Source organism: Pecten maximus, chromosome 12 (genome assembly GCF_902652985.1).
Source record: "Pecten maximus chromosome 12, xPecMax1.1, whole genome shotgun sequence".
Lineage (NCBI taxonomy): Eukaryota > Metazoa > Mollusca > Bivalvia > Pectinida > Pectinidae > Pecten > Pecten maximus.
The window spans coordinates 37,874,218-37,894,527 of record NC_047026.1 but is presented as its reverse complement, the minus strand read 5'-3'; the positions used below and the strand labels follow the sequence as shown (position 1 = coordinate 37,894,527).

Here is a 20,310-nt window from a genome sequence, read left to right as displayed (position 1 = left end):
AAACACATATATATAGCAATATTCAGTAGGAAACCATTGGTGATTGCAAGATTTTATATTTAATATATGGCATATTTTTATCAATATTCAGTAGGAAACCATTGGTGATTGCAAGATTTTATATTTAATATATGGCATATTTTTTTTCACAATAAAATAAAATTAATCAGATTGTAACAAACACTGCAAATGTAAAACAAAACATTTTATTCTCACTCAAGATCATTCACAATAAACATACATGTTACTCCACACCTATTCATAAACAAACTCACTAGTCAACATCTGACTTTACAAAATTTGTAATTGCAAAAGATTTCATAATTAAGCAAATCAGTTATTCATATTATTACAACTCTTAGATTAGACTGTTGATACTACAAAATGTATACTATTATTATCACTTCTGTATCTCGGAATGGACAAAGAATTCCCAAAGATCACCGACTTGTTTTAAAATTTCCTATTCTCTATTGATTTCTCCAATTCACATCAGTTTTACTAACTTATAAATATACTGTAAACATACATATTTTAATGGTAATCTCATTTTAGCCTTTTTTTCTCACTAAATTATGGTTGCATGGATTACATTACCTATGTGCTATTCTTACAGAAAATAAGAGAATGTGCCAATTCTTCATTGCGCTAATTTCTTATAATTTGGAAATGAATGAAAATTTGAGTGTGCCAAAATTAGTACATTTACAGTATACGTACCTAGTTGTTTGTGAATAAATCAATACAAAATAAATCAAGTTTTCATCCGATAGATGACCTAGCGCATAGTAAGTTTGACTGATATTATAAAGATTACCAAGTCGGTTAAAGAAATCAGGAAAATTGTAAAATTTGGTCAACAGACAAAACTGTTGACTGGTGCATGTGGAACATCTGAATGTGTTAAAGCATTTAAATTATCGTGATGAAGTATCTTCCTGATCACGATTGTCTAAGAAGTAATGACACTTTAATTGGCCTATATCTGATAATTTTGGGTTATTCAGCTGGTAGCAAAAGACATTTCGTGCCTTTGATATCAGTCAACGGCCGAAACTATTTCCCCTTTGAGTTCTGTGGTTCTAACACGTTGGGGAGGAAAAGAAATTATACTGTTGACTAAAAAGGCCTAAACAACAGTTTAATACTTGTATAATGTTAGAAATTATGTTAATATTAATATCCCAGGCTCCGCTGTCTGTTCAGATTAATTATAAACTCAAATGCATCTTTAAACACCAACAAATTCTCATCTGCAGGAAGTATATACATTTTAGTTCCAACTGATATTGGTTGCCTGGGGAGGGCCATACATCAGTTTGTATTTATGTATGTGTCTTTGTTGATAGTTCAAGCTCCTCATTCACTTTTACTGTACATTCAAAGAACTTTCATCTTCGCCAAGTTCCTCTAGTAACTCTTTTTTAAGGGCACGCAAACGATCCTGAAATATCCGCTTCTGCAAATGTTGCCAACCAAACAAAGCAACAACAGTTACTACTCCAAATCCAAACCTTACATTCATCAATCTATAGCTTTTGTTGGTTTGTCCTTTATATGCAGATCGTACTCCAACAAATAATGTGAGGATGCTGCCTAATAATCCTAAAACAGAAAGAAATCAAATAGTACACATTGCTATTTATAACAATAGGCCAAGAGGGCCTGTATTTCTCATCTGGATTATATGAGTGATTATGAAAAAAACAATTCCCATGTAAGTTATAATACACTTTCCCTGTTTGGGATCTGCCATTCAGCTCAATTTACTGCAGTCAACAATTTCTTTTAACAAACAGTAAAAGACCCACCATTTACATAAATATTAAAATAATTTGGTTCACCTTCATCAGAGGATGCTTCAGGACTAACAAATACAGAATTAATCCCATCATTTCTGCAGCACAAGGTTTTTAAATAAATTGCTATATTCAATTAGGCCTAGGGGATATACATATACAAATGTACTTTCAGCCTAAACCAGCAACAGGCCTGTATTGTTCACCTGATGCTATTGAAGTTGATCTAGGTCATGTATGCATATATGGTAACCTGATGCCACTGGATTGAAATGTAAGAGTAAGCTGGGTTTATTCATTTCAATTAATTCTTTAGCCCTTCATTCCAGCATACTACTCCCCCAATAATCCAAATGGTTCTGATGTTAATATCGCCTTTCAAGCTGATTTAACGAAGTAAGATCGTCAGAAAATTTGGACTACTCGCCCAATAGCAGATCTCTTGATAAGCCGTCACTTAAAGCCACATACTCCCAAACAACCAAAAATTCTAGCTAGAGTTGCACACATGTATTAATGGCAATACAAGATGCTCATTCACGCTCTCCTAACATTAAAATGACCACTGGCCTGGACGCTTGACCGGGGGAGTCCTTGAGACATCAGTGTATTAAAATAACTTGATGCATTTATATTTATCACGAGATTTGTCATGAAGCCGAGAATGAGGCTATAACAATGTGCACATAAACTACACACATGGCCATTGCTTACATATCGAGCATATGTGAACTTTGCCTCATAATGCTTTCATTTAAACATATTAACAGAATATTTGCGTAACTGAACAAAATAAACAAACATAGTTTACATTTAAAGACTTAATTTTAAAATGTAGTTATATGCATACAACAAAACATTGATAAAATTTTAGATTGGTGAAGTTGACAATGTTCAAAAGCTAACCAGCAATCCAATAGACGTCCGGCAAAATCGGAATTTGAGTCTATTCCCTTTTCTTCTCTCGCTTAATTCCAATGAATCATTTTCTTTCCGAAGGAAATACTCAGGTTTTGCCGCTTCCACTCATTGTGTCTTTTTTTGACAGAATCTGTCTGCGTTTGCGCAGGTCCACGCTTTCGGCGTTCCGCCATTTTGATCTGTAAATCCCGCCGTTGCATTGTGGGACTAATTTTCAGAGAAACTTGGTTCGGCAGCCACCGTTATTATTTTTGGGAATTCCCCGTATACTTTCATATACATTTTCTTTTAGTTTCTGATTCACGATAATCTGTTATACATGTAGGTATTTATCAAGTCTGAAAACTAAAAAGCTCCAAATGTAAACATTGAGTATAGAACTCCTCTATCTACTATTATAAACAACACCGACACAAATACCTCATTTTGCCGACTAGCCTGCCGCGTAGAGTACGGTAGCCAGAGTTTATTTTAATGTTGCATATTGAGCAAATTACAAATGTACATGTAACATGACCTCGCACGTATATATATACCTGTCCCTCACTTCCACTCCTATCCTCGTATGTGACGTTTATTGTAGAAATTGAAATTAAAATCGAGTCCTGGGCTAAAAACCAGAGATAAAAACATTTTTCTCAATAGTATGTTTCAGAATAAATCGTTCTTTTTGAAATATGTATATAAAAAATTCTGGAAAACCTTGGACTGAACCGGGATGGACAAAATTATGGAAACAAATGTTTTACCCCTAATCACCAAGATGTACAGCACATATAAAACAAGAGGCCCATGGGGCCTGTATCGCTCACCTGGTTAGATTAGACCAAATGTCAAAATAATGTTCATGTTCAATTCGTTTTATTTGTCAATCTCAAACAATACTATATATGGTTATGGTGTAGGGATCCCAACTGCTTTAAAGAAATGACGAAGTCCAGACACTCTAAGGGTCTGAAAGATCTCAAGAATTGATTTTAGAACATCCATTCATAACTTCGCCCCTTTGGCCCCTCGGGAGTCAGAGTCCCCATTTATGCAAAATCTGTTCCCCTTCCCTCAATGATAATTCTGACCCAATTGGGTTCAAATCCTTTAATAACTTTATGACAAGTAGCGATTTGAAGGAATTACCTCTATTTCCCCTATGGGGCCCCGCCAGAGTCACCATTTATGCAAAAACCGTTCCCCTTCCCCCAAGAATGTTTCTAACCAAATTGGGTTCAAATCCATTCATAACTTTATGACTAGTAGCGATTTAAAAGAATTGCCTCAATTTCCCCTATTGGGCCCCACCTCTCAGGCCCCTTGGGGGTCAGAGTCACCATTTATCCAAAATCTGATCCCCTTCCCCAAAGGATGTTTCTGACCAAATTGGGTTCAAATCCATTCATAACGTTATGACTAGTAGCGATTTAAAGGAATTGCCTCAATTTCCCCTATTGGGCCCTGCCCCTCAGGCCCCTTAGCGGTCAGAGTCACCATTTATGCAAAATCTGATCCCCTTCTGCCAAGGAGGTTTCTGACCAAATTTGGTCAAAATCCAATAGGAACTTTTTGACTAGTAGTGATTTGAAGGAATTATCTCTATTTCCCCTATGGAGCCCCGCCCCCTTGGCCCCTCGGGGGTCAGAGTCACCATTTATGCAAAATCTGATCCCCTTCCCCAAAGGATGTTTCTGACCAAATCGGGTTCAAATCCATTCATAACGTTATGACTAGTAGCGATTTAAAGGAATTGCCTCAATTTCCCCTATTGGGCCCCGCCCCTCAGGCCCCTTAGTGGTCAGAGTCACCATTTATGCAAAATCTGATCCCCTTCTGCCAAGGAGGTTTCTGACCAAATTTGGTCAAAATCCAATAAGAACTTTTTGACTAGTAGCGATTTGAAGGAATTATCTCTATTTCCCCTATGGAGCCCCGCCCCCTTGGCCCCTCGGGGGTCAGAGTCATCATTTATGCTAAATCTGTTTCCCTTCCCCCAATGATGTTTCTGACTAAATTGGGTTCAAATCCATTCATAACTTTATGACAAGTAGCGATTTAAAGGAATTATCTCTATTTCCCCTATTGGGCCCCGCCCCTTTGGCCCTCGGGAGTCAGAGTCACCATTTATGCAAAATATGTTCCCCTTCCTCCAAGAATGTTTCTGACCAAATTGGGTTCAAATCCATTCATAACTTTATGACTAGTAGCGATTTAAAGGAATTGCCTCAATTTCCCCTATTGGGCCCCGCCCCTCAGGCCCCTTGGGGTCAGAGTCACCATTTATGCAAAATCTGATTCCCTTCCCCAAAGGATGTTTCCGACCAAATTGGGTTCAAATCCATTCATAACTTTATGATAAGTAGCGATTTAAAGGAATTGCCTCAATTTCCCCTATTGGGCCCCGCCCCTCAGGCCCCTTGGGGGTCAGAGTCACCATTTATGCAAAATCTAATCCCCTTCTGTCAAGGATGTTTCTGACCAAATTTGGTCAAAATACAATAGGAACACTTTGACTTGTAGCGATTTGAAGGAATTATCTCTATTTCCCCTATGGAGCCCCACCCCTTTGGCCCCTTGGGGGTCAGAGTCACCATTTATGCAAAATATGTTCCCCTTCCCCCAATGATGTTTCTGACTAAATTGGGTTCAAATCCATTCATAACTTTATGACTAGTAGTGATTTAAAGGAATTACCTTTATTTCCCCTATTGGGCCCCATCCCTTTGGCCCCTCGGGGGTCAGAATCACCATTTATGCAAAATCTGTTCCCCTTCCCCCAAGAAGGTTTCTAACCAAATTGAGTTTAAATCCATTCATAACTTTATGACTAGTAGCGATTTAAAAGAATTGCCTCAATTTCCCCTATCGGGCCCCGCCCCTCAGGCCCCTTGGGGGTCAGAGTCACCATTTATGCAAAATCTGATCCCCTTCCGCAAAGGATGTTTCTGGCCAAATTGGGTTCAAATCCATTCATAACGTTATGACTGGTAGCGATTTAAAGGAATTGCCTCAATTTCCCCTATTGGGCCCCGCCCCTCAGGCCCCTTAGTGGTCAGAGTCACCATTTATGCAAAATCTGATCCCCTTCTGCCAAGGATGTTTCTGACCAAATTGGGTTCAAATCCATTCATAACTTTATGACTAGTAGCGATTTAAAGGAATTACCTCTATTTCCCCTATGTAGCCCTGCCCCTCAGGCCCTTCAGGGGGTCAGTCAACATTTATGCAAAATCTGATCCCCTTCCCCAAAGAATGTTTCCGACCAAATTGGGTTCAAATCCATTCATAACTTTATGACAAGTAGCGATTTAAAGGAATTGCCTCAATTTCCCCTATTGAGCCCCGCCCCTCAGGCCCCTTGGGGGACAGAGTCACCATTTATGCAAAATCTGATCCCCTTCCCTAGATGATGTTTCTGACCAAATTGGGTTCAATTTCATTAATAACTTTATGACAAGTAGCGATTTAAAGGAATTACCTCTATTTCCCCTATAGGGCCCTGCCCCTTTGGCCCCACGGGGGTCAGTCACCATTTATGCAAAATCTGATCCCCTTCCCCAAAGGATGTTTCCGACCAAATTGGGTTCAAATCCATTCATAACTTTATGACAAGTAGCGATTTAAAGGAATTGACCTCTAATTTCCCCTATAGGGCCCCTGCCCCTTCAGGCCCACTGGGGGTCAGAGTCACCATTTATGCAAATCTGATCCCCTTCCCTAAAGGATGTTTCTGACCAAATTGGGTTCAAATTCATTCATAACTTTATGACTAGTAGCGATTTAAAGGAATTGCCTTAATTTCCCCTATTGGGCCCCGCCCCTCAGGCCCCTTGGGGGTCAGAGTCACCATTTATGCAAAATCTGATCCTCTTCTGCCAAGGAGGTTTCTGACCAAATTTGGTCAAAATACAATAGGAACTTTTTTGACTAGTAGCGATTTGAAGCAAATGTTGACGGACGACGGACGGACGGACGGACGACAGACGGACGACGGACGCCGCACCATGGCATAAGCTCACCGGACCTTTGGTCCAGGTGAGCTAAAAAACATTCGGAAATTATACCAGTATGCAATAAAAAATTATATATATATATAACGAATACAAGTGCATTGCAAAACTTGTCAAATTTTGGTGTTACCGTACTGTGGGCAGCTAGATAATGATATTTCACCTTACTACAATACCCTATTTCACCTGTATTACGTGATCTATAACACGTTCGGAGTGAGTAGCACGAGCCGTTTATACAACATTTTCCCGGCTTATACTAGCGAAACGCGGGAAAATTTTTATCATGTTTCTTTGGGAGTATGTGGCTTTAAAGACTTTGACAAATTTACAAATGTAACTCAAATTTGATCCTTGTGACATTGAATGTAGGTCAAGGTCATTCATTTGAACAAACTAATTTATAAAAGCAAATTAACAGTTAAAAATTATGTAAGTGAGATTAATTTCAGAACATTTACCTAAAGGAACCAAAGGATTCATCTTTGCAGACGTTAATAATCTGTCTTGCATCGACATAGACCGCATGTCTACAGCTCCCTTCGTCATAATCTCGAAAGACTTTCTGTGATCGTCTCTTTCAGCATCATCCAATAGTTTTTTCATCAGCGATTCCTTTGCATTTGAGGAGCTTATTTCATTTGGGTCACGATAAAGCTTCCCAGGTGGAAGGTAAGTTCCCCCAAATTTACTGGCCATATCACGCTTCTCTGCTGCAGCGGAAGCATCTTCGTAATCCTGAGGAGGTTTTGGTCTCGGTAAATAGTCACCATGGGACATTTCGGTGGATCGCTGTTTGATAACGAACCGCTATCGTAATTACAGCTGTAGTTTCGTATTTACCAACATTTGTTGAAAAGTCTATATCTAGTCCAAATAACAATAATAATAAATATTATGATTTTAATAAATTCATTACGTGTGACACACGTGTGCACTTAATAGAAATAAAAACATTAATGGCAGATTCAAATTATACGAAAGTTTGGCTGTTGTAATGACAAAGTCGGCCAAAAAGCACGTGTGAAGCGGAAAGTTTGTAAATACAACACAACAACAACAATATGGGCAAACCAACAAAGCAGCATCGAAAACGGAAATTCAACTATGATCAGAACAGAAGGAAACAATGGCTGAAATCAAAAAAGATGCCAACGATTGAATGGTAGGTACAGTACTTCGGTATTATTGTGATTTGGGGGGGGGATGAGCATTTCTCGGTCAGGCTACAGATGGAGTAACCTGTTATATGATACTGAAATTTAAGCATTTTCTAAGCAAATCAGGTCATCTACTCTTACTCTTGATAGTTATGCCAATTAATTCATTTTAGTGTATTGTTGTTTTATGTATAAATATTTATAGTTTTGAGTATTTATGTTTACAGCAGACATGTACAAATGTATATCAACAAGGACCCTGCATCGTCTACAGCGTGAACAGACTGATATGATAAAATATAAACATAATTGCGATGAAATTTCAAATAGTAATAGGCCTAGGCTATGAAATAGATCGGATTAAAAACATGTTGAAGAACGAAGGTCAGTATTGTATTAAACATACCCTCGTTTAATAAAGGTTTATCATTTATATATACAATTGTATATGGTTGTAAATTTACCTAACTTGCATTGAAAATGCTCAAATTTCAATGAGGTTCTGGATAAAGGACAGAACATTGATTGTAAATGTAATTATAAAAACATATGTTTAATTATATCTAAATCATGCTGCCTCTGATAGGAATCAAATCCGAGATCTCTATCTTGCTAGTCTTAATTACTCTTAATCAATCAAGCTTAAGGAAAGATCGCTCTTGCTAAGCAGTATAGTGTTTGTGGATAGTTAAGTATTAACCAGGGTTCTATAAGGGCTATAAAAAAGCCTTCAACACTGTTCTGCATAATTGTCTAATAAGTAAATTACATTAGTATTGTAATTTCTCAGTACAATTTCTTTGATATCATTTTTACAAGGTCAGAAACCAGAAATTATCAGTTAACAGTGTGGACTCTAAATGGGCTGATGTCACATCGGGAATCCCACAAGAAAGTTCTGTTCCCAGTCTTCGATTTTGACAATTGAAGTTTGTTATCGCTATGTCTTGAGAAGTATTGGAAGACTTAAGCTTCATATGTATACATAAAGGAGAAGGATAATGCAACAGCCAGACTGGGACACGATCGCGAACTTGACACCTCCAAACTTTAGAAGGATGTCCCAACCATTTGAGCTACCTGACCACCGGTGTTCAGCCCAGTGTCCCTAGTTGTGCCCATTTGATTTCTAATTCACAGAAATTCTCTCTGAGAATTTATATCAAAGTTTTGCTTTGGTCCCTAGTTGTACCCATTTCATTTTGTGTCTGATATTGATCCAAAAAGCAAAATGGCTGAGAGTTGAAGTTTAGCATTTCTGATTCACAAAATTTTCTTCTTAGATCTCTCTCAGATTTCATATGTAGATCTCTGAAGGTTGTTATTAAATTATTAAGTTAGAGAAAAATCAGTCTTTCAGAGAACCAAATAGGCAAATAGATCTCAAAATGTCATTTTCTACACAAGACATTTTGATATTACATACATGTAGTGTATTTTCAAACTAATGAATTTTATTGAAGATGTCATTAAAGATCATTCATTGGTGGGCGCTAATATAAGATCCCTTTCGGATATCTTGTTTACATTTGTTAGATAATATCACTAAAATTTCATGCATTTTGACAAATTTTCAAAGAATTTATGACTTTAATTTTGCTTTTCAGTTCATTCAGCTACCTGGTATACTTTCTTTTTAATCTTGATTTTATCATTACAGTAAACAAATAAAAAATGCCTGGGACTCGACAAGATCAGTAAAGGAGAACATGCAGCAAATGGGGCTTGCAACTGATCCAAACAAAACTCTAAAAGTCCCTAAAACTAAGGTAAGTATATACTGAAATGTCTTGAGTTGCAGTTTCTGCCCGAAATTTGAAAAACACTAAATAATTTTGAACAGTCGGCTCATTAAACTTAAAATCAATGTTATTGAATTTGATGTTTTTGTATGGTATGGTGATTTTTGACACAAACGTAAGTTTGAGTCTATGTCAGCGCTTTTGAGGTGTAGCTGACAAAATCTACGATGCCCTCTGGCGGATACTGCCTTGGCCAATCTAACCGTTGCTTTACAGTAACTCCGTAATGCTATGCAGTAAATATTTGTAAATATCGTAAATATTCACGATAAAAAATGACATATAGTAAAGTTCAGCTATAAAAAAATTACCTTTTGTTTTGTTGACACAAACGTAGACACAAACGTAAGTTTGAGTCTATGTCAGCGCTTTTGAGGGCTCTGGCGGATACTGCTGTTGGCCAATCTAAACGTTGCTTTACAGTAACTCCGTAATGTTATGCAGTAAATATTTGTTTAACTTCACGATAAAAAATGACATACAGTGAAGTTCAGCTATTAAAAAAAATCACCTTTTGTTTTGTTGTATTTTAAAAGCTGACAGGGCAATGTGTTTTTTTTTGGCATTTTCGTTCGCTCTGACACAACTTCCACTGCCACTTCACAATCATATTCTATCGCAAAAAAAAAAATAGTCCTGTGACTTACGGAGTCAAATGCAACACTGCAGTTTCGTTAGATATATGACAAAACAACAGAACCTCACAAATAGATAGTTTTCAAAGTATTTAATTTAAGTATGTTCTGTCGATGATACGTAAGAATATTTTTCCGCGTTGAACGCATTAGATTTCACGCGGAATGATACAATCGACTTTTCGCTGGCGCCATATTGCTGCTTACCTGTGACCCGGAAGAAAAATCTACTAACATCACGCTGAATTTTCATCATCGACATCTATGTGTTTTTTTTCTTTGGTGGCATGTTACTGAATGGGTTAAATTATTGATAAAGTTTCGTCGGAATATCGTTGTTATTTTGTACATTGAAAAATCACTCATCCAGCATCCGATTTTGTCCGCCATCTTTCAGTAATGTAAACAATAATAAAAGAAAGAGTAGGTGATCAAACCCAACTTTGAATGTCATTTTCTCACTGAAATATTAACTTGCATGTGATTGATGTAGTCTGCAGATGGTTAGATTATATAGATGTTTTTTTACGAAAGAAAAAAAGTTGTCTATTCATCATGACAATATCACAACAACGGCAGTCGAGTACCATACGCATGTTTGCAAATAAAAAGTTAAATAAATTCTCACTGAATAGGGTTTCGAAATGTCAAATGGACTTGTGAATATTAATATTGACTTCGGATCTATTGATTATATCCTACGTAATGCACATGAAGTTTTTCGTTTACAGAACGCGTACCGCATTAACGTGGCTGTCTGCATGCAGATGTAGACGTCACTGAAAATTTCATCTCTAATTATAGCGACTGATTCTTTTTTTCTAATATTCGTGATGGTTTAAAAAAAAAGAAAATGATCTATCATTATCATTTGAAATATTACATAACAGTCGAAGCATATTATAAAAAAGAAAGGGGTCTACGATGTACATCTACATAGACCTTTATTATGTTTGGTGGAGTTTTGAACGCTTCAGGGACGGTTAAAGGGCAGTAACTCTTTAGAAAACACCATTTTTCATGGAAATGTACTGATTGCTAAATTTAACCAGAGATATTTAAAGGCAGTGGAAATGTTATATTCCTACATCTGCGGTTTTTTCTGTCTTAAATCATTTCAGCTTCTGAATTAAATTAACCTTTAAACTAATGCACAGTAAATTATTGATAAATCAATGCAAATAATTTATTATCACTTAGATTTATTATTATTATTTAATCTTTTTTTCTTTACAACACTAGTACATATTATTTGAGAAGAACAGCAAAAATTACTAAGTTCATTATTCTTCTAAACAACAAAAATTTGTAAAACTTTTTTGTGTTGTGCATATATCCTATTGTGAAATAACTTGGCATGACTAAAGATAATAGTATTGTCTTGATGACTGTTACATACTATATCATAGGTTGAGTTAAATAATTATTTTCTTCTTGTCAATTATGGTAAATGGTGAAAACACATTTTTTTCATTTAAATTGTTAAGTCGGTTTAATGTTCAAATTCAGATTAATTTAATTAAAGCAACTATTAATAATGTATATATGTGTTAACTTTTCTGACAAAGTCTTCAAGTAACCTGATTATATTTGACAGAGAATCAAAATAAGTAATTTTGTTGTTAAGAATAGTAGGCTTAGCCATTTACAACTGTTTAGATTCTACTTAATAAGGTTTGATTTTTAACATTTTGGCAAATTTATCTTATCAATATCCAATTTAGTTTTAAAGATAAGCAGTACTTCCATTTTTATGAAAATAAAAATTACTTCAGTGTTCTAATAATTTAAACACATGAACAATTGAAAGAAATACATTTGTATGAAAAGCATTCATAATGGACTTTGAAGAATGCTACTACATGTACAGTTCATCCAGTTTGGGCATTCGAACTACATTTTCATCTGACAGATGCTGCAGATTAAAAAAAAACCTCTGATTTTGAAATCGATGATATCAATACATATAGCTACATTCACATCTCACTAACATAAATTAACATGATATATATACCATACATACATATATATATGTATCATGCAGTTACAGTTATGTATATGGTACATATACTATTGCGGAGAATATTTGATGCAATGTACATAAGTGAAAAACAAAATTCCACTTCAAATTGATTTGAACTGTACATGTGAATGAATGTGTTTTTGTTGTATAGATGATTTGTAGCTACACAGTATGGAGTGTAAACATATAACGTAGAGTGCTATATGAAAATCATGTTCACTCTTAAGAAACTGTCTCAAGTCTGAGCTGATATGAGCATGTAATTCTAAGTTTTGAATATAGTGCTTAGTTTAATGTGCCCGTCGTGATGGTATACCCTGCCCTGTCTACATCCGCATTCTACGCTTCCAGAGTCTGTTTATCAGACCCAGGTGTTTTTAACCCACCATCATCAGATGGTGGGCTATTCAAATCGCCCTGCGTCAGTGGTCCGTCCGTCCCTCCATCCGTAAACAATTCTTGTTATCGCTATTTCTCAAAATACTGAAGGGATCTTCTAAAATTTCATAGGTTTCTCTTGGTTTCTAGTTATGCATATTGCATTTTGAGACCAATCGGAAAACAATATGGCCGACAGGCAGCCATCTTAGGTTTTGACAATTGAAGTTTGTTATTGCTATTTCTCAGAAAGCACTGAATTGATCTTTCTCAAATTTCATATGTAGGTTCCTCTTGGTGCTAACATTAGTTATGCATATTGCATTTTGAGACCAATCGGAAAACAATAAGGCCGATAGGCAGCCATCTTTGATTTTGTCAATTGAAGTTTGTTATCACTATTTCTCAGAAAGTGTTGACGGGATCTTTTTCAAATTTCATAAGTAGGTTCCCCTCGGTGCCTAGTTATGCATATTGCGTTTTGAGACTAATCGGAAAACAACATGGCCGACAGGCAGCCATCTTGGATTTGGACAATTGAAGTTTGTTATCGCAATTTCTCAAAAAGTGCTGAAGGGATCTTTCTAAAATTTGATATGTAGGTTTCCCTTGGTGGGTGGTTATGCATAATGCATTTTGAGACCAATCGGAAAACAATATGGCCGACAGGCAGCCATCTTAGGTTTTGACAATTGAAGTTTGTTATTGCTATTTCTCAGAAAGCACTGAATTGATCTTTCTCAAATTTCATATGTAGGTTCCTCTTGGTGCTTACATTAATTATGCATATTGCATTTTGAGACCAATCGGAAAACAATATGGCCGACAGGCAGCCATCTTGGATTTGGACAATTGAAGTTTGTTATCACTATTTCTCAGAAAGTGCTGAAGGGATCTTTCTCAAATTTTATATGTAGGTTCCCCTCGGTGCCTAGTTATGGATATTGCATTTTGAGACTAATCGGAAAACAACATGGCCGACAGGCAGCCATATTGTATTTTGACAATTGAAGTTTGTTATCGCTATTTTACAGAAGGCACTGAAGGGATAGAACAATCTGCCACAAAATATCATTCAAAACCTTGACATAACATCATTCAAACCAGGGCTCGCACACACGATAAAATCCTAAAACAATCACACAAATGTTTTTAACCTGAGCTCTCTCTTATCTAAAAGCTGGTAGCTAGATGGGGCTAATGTATAAATATTTTTTCAAATGCTAATGATAATGATAATTTGTGAAGCGCTTATAGGCATGGGATCCTCAAAAGTTTGAAAAGAAAGGCCTTATTAATTTTACAGGTAATCTAGGACCTTCATATTACATCTACAACGACGTATACATTAACCCATTGAAGATGTCAAATAAGATTACCCGAGTACCTATTCTGAAAATTAGCTGCCAAGACGCACTTGCAATCAAAAGTAGATATGAATTTCTTTTCTTGCCAATATTTTGTCCTAGTCCTAATCAGGTATTGGTGATGTTCCATACAAAGTTGACCATGTCCCCACTAAACAAAAGCAGTTACAATAATTTGTTTTCGTTTGTGTCTTCAGTACTTTCAGTACTTTGATTACCAATTTATTTCAAATTCAAAGTCTATTTTTGGAATTTCCAAGTTTCATGTCACAGCATTAGCAATGCTATCCAAATTAATTCTGTCTTCTTATATAATTAGAGTTAGTGATTGTAGATCATTTGAAGCCCCTTATATCAATGATACATCCAACATACTGGAAATAGGCTAGAATTGTGGGTAGTAATTGATATATATAAGTACTGAAAAAAGAGTACATGTACTTTATAGTTTGATGTCTTGACGAACATTTTGACAACTGCAACAATCCAGTTACATTGTATGATAATTTCCTATCTGTACTGTAATTGTCAGGCGACGCAATAATATACAAGATGTCATGGAAGCACATGTACAGTCACAGCACAAAATAATAACTCCAGCACATACACACATATAGAGGCAATCTGGTCAGGTGGCATTAATAGTGATAAGAATTAGCAGTTTAAGCGATCTTGCATTTCTTGTGAAGTCCTGTAATCGTTTTGATTTAATATATTGTGATTGATGTATCCATATAGATTTACTGTTATTATCTCCCTTGAAATAACTCTTTGCAGGACTCCTTTGTTACCAGTATTCCAGGGACCTCCAAAAAGGCAGAGAAGGAAGAAAGAATCACACCCGTCAAACAGCATGTGGCTTTGGGTAACAAGACACAAAATTTTCAAATATCTTAAGGCTTATAATGTATACAGTATCTCCTAGATGTGGAAAGATTCAAGGATATCAGAATTCATTTTCTCAGGAGCATACATTGTGCAGGCTTACACTTTGTATTTTACAAATAGAACAAATAGAATCCATTTTAGATTAAATGGAGTCCTTCTGTAGACGTTGATAAGTTTCTGAAAATAACTTCAAGCTTCCTTTATTGAGTACTTTTAAATTTCTATGCTGAAGAAAGCTACAGGGATGTCTGTGTGGTTTTGTATGATTTATTAGACCATAATTGGTTACTTCTTAAGACCTTCTGAACTCAATTATTTCTCCACAAAATAATTGATAATATATTAGACTAAACAAACTGTGGATATTTGGACATAATTACAGAGTTGGAGGCAGAGGCTAATATTCCCCAGAGGAGACGACTGAGGTTATCAGAACCAGAGACTCGCTACTGTATCTACATGATGGAGAAATATGGCGAGAATTATAAGGTGAGGGACATAGGGTTAAAGGTCAAGGTTTAGGTCGATAGAAGTATGTGGATACAACAGTGAACCAAATGCACAGTATTATCATCAATGAACTAATTTCAAGATCATAGATGTCATATTTGTTGTAATTTCACTCAATATTATCCAAAGATCTTGTGCCGTGCTATGTGAGTAGGTTTTAATTTATCATACAGTACAGCAAATCTTTCTTTTACATTGTTTCCATCTGAGGTCAACTTTGGCTTGATCAGAGTTAAACATGGGTGTATTTGATAAGAATCTCAAGACTGAAGATAAGGTAGAGGATCGTGGTCAGTTGATATAAGGGATTAGTTGGTTTAATATTTCTACATAAATGGCCTTGACTTTGGTATATTTAAGGTCGAAGGGTTCTTGTTGCATAACATGAGGATGACTTGGTAATTTAATCCCTGGGGCTTATGATTTGGAAACAGTTTATATCCAGACCCCATCGGTAATTGTCATAATTGAGGTTCATGTTTCATAGCTGCACATTTCTAGTAAGAAATGAAAAAATTGTACTACATACCTGAAACTTGTTGAAGTTTCAGATCTTGGAGTTGTTTTGATTTGTGGTTCTACATAATTTCATTATTATTGTGGTGTTTCATTAATTATGTGTGGGGTTTTGCACAGGCCATGGCCCGGGACATTTATTATAGGTGATCATGGTCCGGGAAATTAACTATGTGTGGGATTTTACACAGGCCATGGCCCAGGACATTAACTATGTTGGTTTTTACACAGGCCATGGCCCAGGACATTAACTATGTTGGTTTTTACACAGGGTATGGCCCAGGACATTAACTATGTTGGTTTTTACACAGGCCATGGCCAGGGACATTAATTATGTTGGTTTTTACACAGGCCATGGCCCAGGACATTAATTATGTTGGTTTTTACACAGGCTATGGCCAGGGACATTAATTATGTTGGTTTTTACACAGGCCATGGCCCAGGGACATTAATTATGTTGGTTTTTACACAGGCTTTGGCCAGGGACATTAACTATGTTGGTTTTTACACAGGCTATGGCCCAGGGACATTAATTATGTTGGTTTTTACACAGGCCATGGCCCAGGGACATTAATTATGTTGGTTTTTACACAGGCTATGGCCAGGGACATTAATTATGTTGGTTTTTACACAGGCCATGGCCCAGGGACATTAATTATGTTGGTTTTTACACAGGCTATGGCCAGGGACATTAAGAATTACTACCAGGACACTCCCAAGCAAATCAAGAGTAAAATCAAGGCCTTCAAAAGTATCCCAGAGCAGTATGGCGAGTACCTGAAAAGTAAGGGAGTGACAGGTACGTCCTCATGACAGAGGTCAAAGTGTCAGCATCATCTACCCAATCGAATCATTGCTTGTGAAATGTGAAGGCTATGTGTCAGATTTAGTCACATCATCGTCCCTTTTGATTGGTTGTTTCTGAATACCAGAAGGATATGTGTTGTACAGGAATCGGGATGATCGGTCACAAATAAACAAGTCGGTTTCCTCACAAAACATTTTTACATGGTGTCGGACAAGACAATTGTTTGTTTAAACACATGATCCTGGATGGACAGTCATGCTGCTGTTTGTTGGAGCTAGGGCAGGTGACGTACCTGAATTGGAAGATCATATTTTCCATAATTAAATATCCCTTGCCACAATTCAAAATGTGAATGATCTGTTGATGCTACTTGAGTGGGGAAAAATTGTTCAAGTTATTTTCATCATGAATTCTTTTCAAATCATCACATTATCGTATTTACAGCATCAGTCTTTCCATTCTTGTTGTAATGATGAATAACTAGATTTGAACTGTCATCTGATCCAGGCTATCATGCCGGTAATGTAACAGTTTGTAAACTATTTGCAGTTCGTTTTATGTCGCTTTGAAGGAAACCAAACTTTTACAAATTAGTATGAAGTGTTTCCTTCTAAACGCTAACAGGATATAATGTTCTAATGCTAAGATCGGACCAACATCTAGTAATTTGAAATTATTTAAGATTTTGAGCTTTTGGTTTTTTGTTGGTCTTTTTTGTTGTTTTGTGATCAAAAGTCTAAGTAACAGTTTGAAAGTATCGGAGTCGCTTGTGTTTATATTAAATGTATATAAGATTATCGTAAAAATAAAAAATGATCATAACATACAGCTTCAGTATTGTTTATAACATGTGCGACAACTCATGTTAAATTTAGCTGAGATGATCATATCAAATTGAGAACTTCTTTGCATAAAATTTGATGATTCGCACAAAATGCTATTTTCTGCATGGACTTTTCAGGTGTGATTACACAGGTAAACAAGACAGAAAACAAGTAATGATTTGGAGAGAGGTGATGCTGACATCTTATTAGGCCTTTAGTTAGTGTCGGTCTATTGTACATCCATCCGGCATAAGATCATAATGATTTCATTTCTGGTGAATCCTGCCAACCAAAGATGAATATTTTTGATACTTAACACAGTGGAGCCCTGCGATACGTATAAAAGTAGCTCCCTCCTTGTCAATCTGCATTATCAAGGTCATTAGGTCACAGGCCATGGTCAAATTCTGTATCTCTTAATTGTTAAACAGTTTGATTTGTCATGAAGGAAGGTTGGTCTAAAATTTACATCAAATGGTCAAGGTCACACTGACCAATGGTTAAGGTCATCAGGTTAGAGGTCAAGGTTAAATTTTGCATCTTGTATTGCATATTGTATAATCTCTTTGAACAGTACTAATGTGTAAAATATCTTAATGGATGTCAAAAAATGATAACTTTTGTCACCGATTTAATGTGCAATTAATGATATATAGTGTAAGGATTTTACCATTTGGAATACCATTTGCCATAGTAAAGCGTGGAACTAAATGATTAAGACAAGGAATTTTCAACCCTTCAGGCTACAATTTTCAATGTCAGCATTTCAATGATTTGGCAAAGAAAACGCAAAAAAAATCTTTAAAAAAATCACTTGGGTTGATATTTCTCTTAGCACTTGACAGAGGTCTACCAGACAAGTCTTTTGGTTTCAGGCAAGTCACAATATAAATAACAAGAAGGAGAGAAGATTGTATTGACATTTTAATTCACATAACACACGTGTAAAGATAATTTGCTGCAATTGTCTCACTCCTGGTAACAATGATATTGGGGAAAAAAATAAGATATGAAACAAACATAGCCAAACTATAGCATATATCTAATAACAATGATTATAACACATCGCACAATCTCAAGTTCCACTAAGTTCAGCGCCTTGGTCCTTATAGTAAACACAGTTAGGCTTTTGAAGGCAATGTAGAAATATTTGAAATCCAGAAAAGAAAAATCTTTAATTAATACATTTTGAATGAATCATTAATTTCTATGCATCACTGTTGTTAACAAACAAATCATACTTCACAAGGAATATATTGAATGTTAATCAGATGAAATAAGGAAAACCAGCACGCTGATCTGATTTGTGGAAATCTGTTTCAATAAATAAATAAACACAAATATTTGTATAGTTTTACATATATCTCAAGCACACGCAAGTAACAGGAACAATGGAAGGAAATACTTCCAGGTCATCATACAAGAAAGAGTGTTTGCTATTAACCTCAGAGGATTATTTTCTGAATGAAAAGTTTCTTTTAAGTATATTCATATACATATAAAAAATTTAAAACAAATTTTATGGTTTAAACACAAAATCATCTTGCGAGTTGTCTCCCTCTAATAAACAAGTACAACAATGCAATGTCTAATTTATTAATCTAGTGTTCTAGTCTTATTTCAGGACACACTTGATTTAAATTCCTTGGTTTTAGAATACAAATATCACTGTAAATGTACACGTTTTATCTCTTTTTGTCCTGAAGCATTACTGTAACACTACATATATAGTATTATTGATTATTGAAATTTTTGTATGATAAAAAAAAATCTTACTGAAATTGACTCATTTAGGATTTGTGAAATTGCCCAGGTTTGATGTGTTAAGAGGCATGCTATTTGTACTGGGTTGTATAAACCATCACAGCAGCTGTTTATGTAGGCACTTTGCACACCTAGATATACAAGTTATCAGATTACAGCAAGATTTTATTACCAATTTTTTACAGTAAAATATTTTCATTGCAAATCCATTTTATGGAATGCATTATATAGTACCATAACAAACACAGAACAGATAAACATCATACAAACATACAGCTTAATGATAATACTGTTTTAGTGACATAAATAATACTGTTCTTGTCAAATTGTGCTTACTGGATAAACATAAGAACAATCTCCCTTTAAACAAATTCTCAAAAGGGAAACTTCTTAGAATCAGCATCTTGTAAACCAAAGATTGGATATATCAATAAATTTAATCACAGTGGCAAGAATTCCCGATTGAGATGATCTGTTAGCGCTGAATAGGTTGAGATAGTTCCTCCACACGTTTGGGTACCTGTCCCTTTAAGGCTGTTTCCTTAACCAAGAAAGCGTCTGGATTAAATTGCACATGATCCATTGATGCTCTCACAAGTGGTCTACATAGTTCCTGAATCCTGCCTGATGCACTGCCACGCTTGGCTGCACGTGTAACAGGCCACATCTCGTCACGTGGTAGCTGGTACCCTTCCACCGTGGCCTTAGGACGAGCAAGGTCAGCACATCGAGTGGAGGAGATGGCATTCCTTGCTCCAGGTGTTACCTAACAAAAATACAGAAAATTGATGTTTTTACCGCAATGTGTAAATTATGAAACATTCTGCAAATAATAAAGATAAGAAAATGTTTAAAAAAAAAAAAAAATAAAGGAAAAAATGCTCAGATTAGTCATCATCATCATTTTGCAATTTTGT

At 35.9% G+C, this 20,310-nt stretch overlaps 3 protein-coding genes across 9 annotated transcripts in view; 1 reads left to right on the top strand and 2 right to left on the bottom strand.

Annotated features, from left to right (window-relative positions):
* Positions 1-184: 184 nt before the first annotated feature.
* LOC117338850 lies at positions 185-7,534 on the bottom strand. The gene is made up of 2 exons (XM_033900212.1): positions 7,180-7,534; positions 185-1,605 (listed from the first exon to the last, which is right to left on the bottom strand). The coding sequence occupies exons 1-2, from the start codon at positions 7,496-7,498 to the stop codon at positions 1,370-1,372; spliced, it is 555 nt and encodes a 184-aa protein (XP_033756103.1). The 5' UTR covers positions 7,499-7,534; the 3' UTR covers positions 185-1,369.
* A 186-nt stretch (positions 7,535-7,720) lies between these two features.
* LOC117338749 overlaps positions 7,721-20,310 on the top strand; it is a 55,811-nt gene continuing 43,221 nt past the window's right edge. Inside the window, exons 1-5 of the mRNA XM_033900060.1 lie at positions 7,721-7,883; positions 9,539-9,647; positions 14,861-14,948; positions 15,354-15,460; positions 16,673-16,796. Of these exons, the coding sequence (XP_033755951.1) occupies positions 7,783-7,883; positions 9,539-9,647; positions 14,861-14,948; positions 15,354-15,460; positions 16,673-16,796 (529 nt within the window). The 5' untranslated portion in view covers positions 7,721-7,782. The remainder of the gene's footprint in view (positions 7,884-9,538; positions 9,648-14,860; positions 14,949-15,353; positions 15,461-16,672; positions 16,797-20,310) is intronic.
* Positions 18,536-20,310, bottom strand: part of LOC117338750 (testicular haploid expressed gene protein-like) — a 40,389-nt gene continuing 38,614 nt past the window's right edge. For all 7 annotated transcript variants that reach the window (XM_033900065.1, XM_033900067.1, XM_033900062.1 and 4 more), the window contains one exon: positions 18,536-20,159. In XM_033900065.1, coding sequence (XP_033755956.1) covers positions 19,869-20,159 — 291 coding nt within the window. In that variant the 3' untranslated portion in view covers positions 18,536-19,868. The remainder of the gene's footprint in view (positions 20,160-20,310) is intronic.